The sequence below is a fragment of the Buceros rhinoceros genome, unplaced genomic scaffold (assembly GCF_000710305.1).
Source record: "Buceros rhinoceros silvestris isolate BGI_N320 unplaced genomic scaffold, ASM71030v1 scaffold38500, whole genome shotgun sequence".
In the NCBI taxonomy this organism is placed as follows: Eukaryota; Metazoa; Chordata; class Aves; order Bucerotiformes; family Bucerotidae; genus Buceros; species Buceros rhinoceros.
The window spans coordinates 8,943-10,705 of record NW_010390825.1 but is presented as its reverse complement, the minus strand read 5'-3'; the positions used below and the strand labels follow the sequence as shown (position 1 = coordinate 10,705).

The 1,763-nt window shown below is 59.3% G+C and overlaps 1 protein-coding gene across 1 annotated transcript in view; it reads left to right on the top strand.

The window, feature by feature from the left end:
- Window positions 1–752: 752 nt before the first annotated feature.
- The window catches only part of TCTEX1D4 (Tctex1 domain containing 4), a 2,519-nt gene continuing 1,508 nt past the window's right edge, over window positions 753–1,763 (top strand). Inside the window, exons 1-2 of the mRNA XM_010139278.1 lie at window positions 753–804; window positions 1,714–1,741. Of these exons, the coding sequence (XP_010137580.1) occupies window positions 753–804; window positions 1,714–1,741 (80 nt within the window). The remainder of the gene's footprint in view (window positions 805–1,713; window positions 1,742–1,763) is intronic.

The window sequence follows — 1,763 nt, the reverse complement described above, 5'->3', positions numbered from 1 at the left end:
GTAGCGGGGAGGCAGGCCTGCGGCTCGGTTCAAGGGGCATCCCCCTGCCACGGCTGATGGCACGGCTCCGGCACAGCGACCCGTCCCTGGCCGCTGGAGGCTTTGCCGCAGAGGAGCCCGCGGGTGAAGGGAGGCAGGCAGCTGGGCTTTTGGAAAAGGCAACTCACGGACAGGTGAAATGCACAAAGATATCCCCATCTCTGCGTGCACAGCCCCACCCGTGGGAAGATGTGGGGCACAGCTGTGTCCCCAGCAATGGCAGTGGGGCAAACCCGAGTCTGGTGGGGAGATCCGCTCCTGGAAATGGCAAAACCCTTCTCTCCTGCCAATGCTCCAGGCCAAAGCCCTGCAGCTCTCTTGTCTGTTTAGGACACAAGTGATCACAGACAGAAAAAAGCGTAATCAGCCTTTCCCAAGCCCAAACCCAAACCAAGTGCTGTGCCAGCAGATGCCTCGTCCCCTTTCTCCCACTCCTGGCTAGCACCAAGCAGCTCGAGGATGAGAACAGGTGGAGGGTGCCCACAGCGAGACCCCCACCTTCGCTTGCCAGCAGCAGTGGAAGGGAGAAGGAGGAGCAGGGCCCACAGCCGGTGGCAGCACCCCGAGGGAGCGAGGTCCAGCTGCCAGCACGCTTGGCAGCGCTAGTCAGCGGCAGGCTATAAATACCTCTGACGGGAGATAGAAACACAAAAGCTGTCTCCACTTTCCTCAAATAGCTCGGCAGCCAGACAAAGGCACATTGACAGGGAGCCATGGCGTACCAGCTGGGCTGGGCTCCACCAGCAGAGAGAAACTCCACACAGGGTCAGGAGCCCCCAGCTAAACCTGTCCTCAGGCTGCAGCATTGTAACAGCAGAGTCCCCAGGACGTGTCGCAGCTGTGCTAGATGGGTGCACAGTCTCCCTTACTGCAGAAGGAATAAGTACCTGAAGGATGCAAACCTTTGGATTAAATCAAGCTGTTGGAGGTGAAGTCCATAGCTGGGGTGCAAAGTAAGGATCATAGTGGCCTCCCGCACTTACTTCCTTTGCACATTCCATGTCAGTAAGCATTTTTGTCAGGGAGCAGCTGAGGCTGGCAGGCACACCCTGGAGGGATCAAGTCCCTGTGCTGGCACAGCTGGGAAACACACTCAGAGCAGGAGTGAAAGGGGATGGAGCTGCCCAGGGACCAGGAAACAAGGAGTTACAGGAGCCATGCCCCAGAGCGGCCCTGGAGAACTGCAGTGTCACGTAGCAACATTTCACGCTCCAGTACAACAACAGGTTTGGCCCTGCTCACCATGACTTGTGGGCCCAAGGTTGGTCCCGGGCAGCCAGAAGCACAACGTCAGCGGGAGACAAGTCCCCTGGGTTTACCCCAGCAGGGGAGGAGAGGGGCTAGGGGTAAGTGCGTGACCAGATGCTGACAGGAGGGCTGTGGGGGCTGGCAGGGAAGGAGCTGCTGCTCACTCATGCTGAGGAGCAAGGGAGAGGAGTTGGGGATAGGAGAGCAAAGGGCTGAGTGGAGCCTGCATGGCTGTGCTGGATCAGCCCCAGCTGGCTGACGCTGGAGGAGGGAAAGCAGCTGCCATAGTACCCCCAGCCTCTCTATATCCCACCCTGCAGGGACCCATGTGCTAGGAGGCAGAGGATTTGCAGAGGGCAGGGAGAGCGAAGCAGAGACAGGGTAGGTTAGAGGCTGGGGAACAACCCACCTCCCCCTGACACTCAGAGCCACCTCTTCTTTCCAGGCCATCCACATGGCTGAGCAGCTGTCCCCCG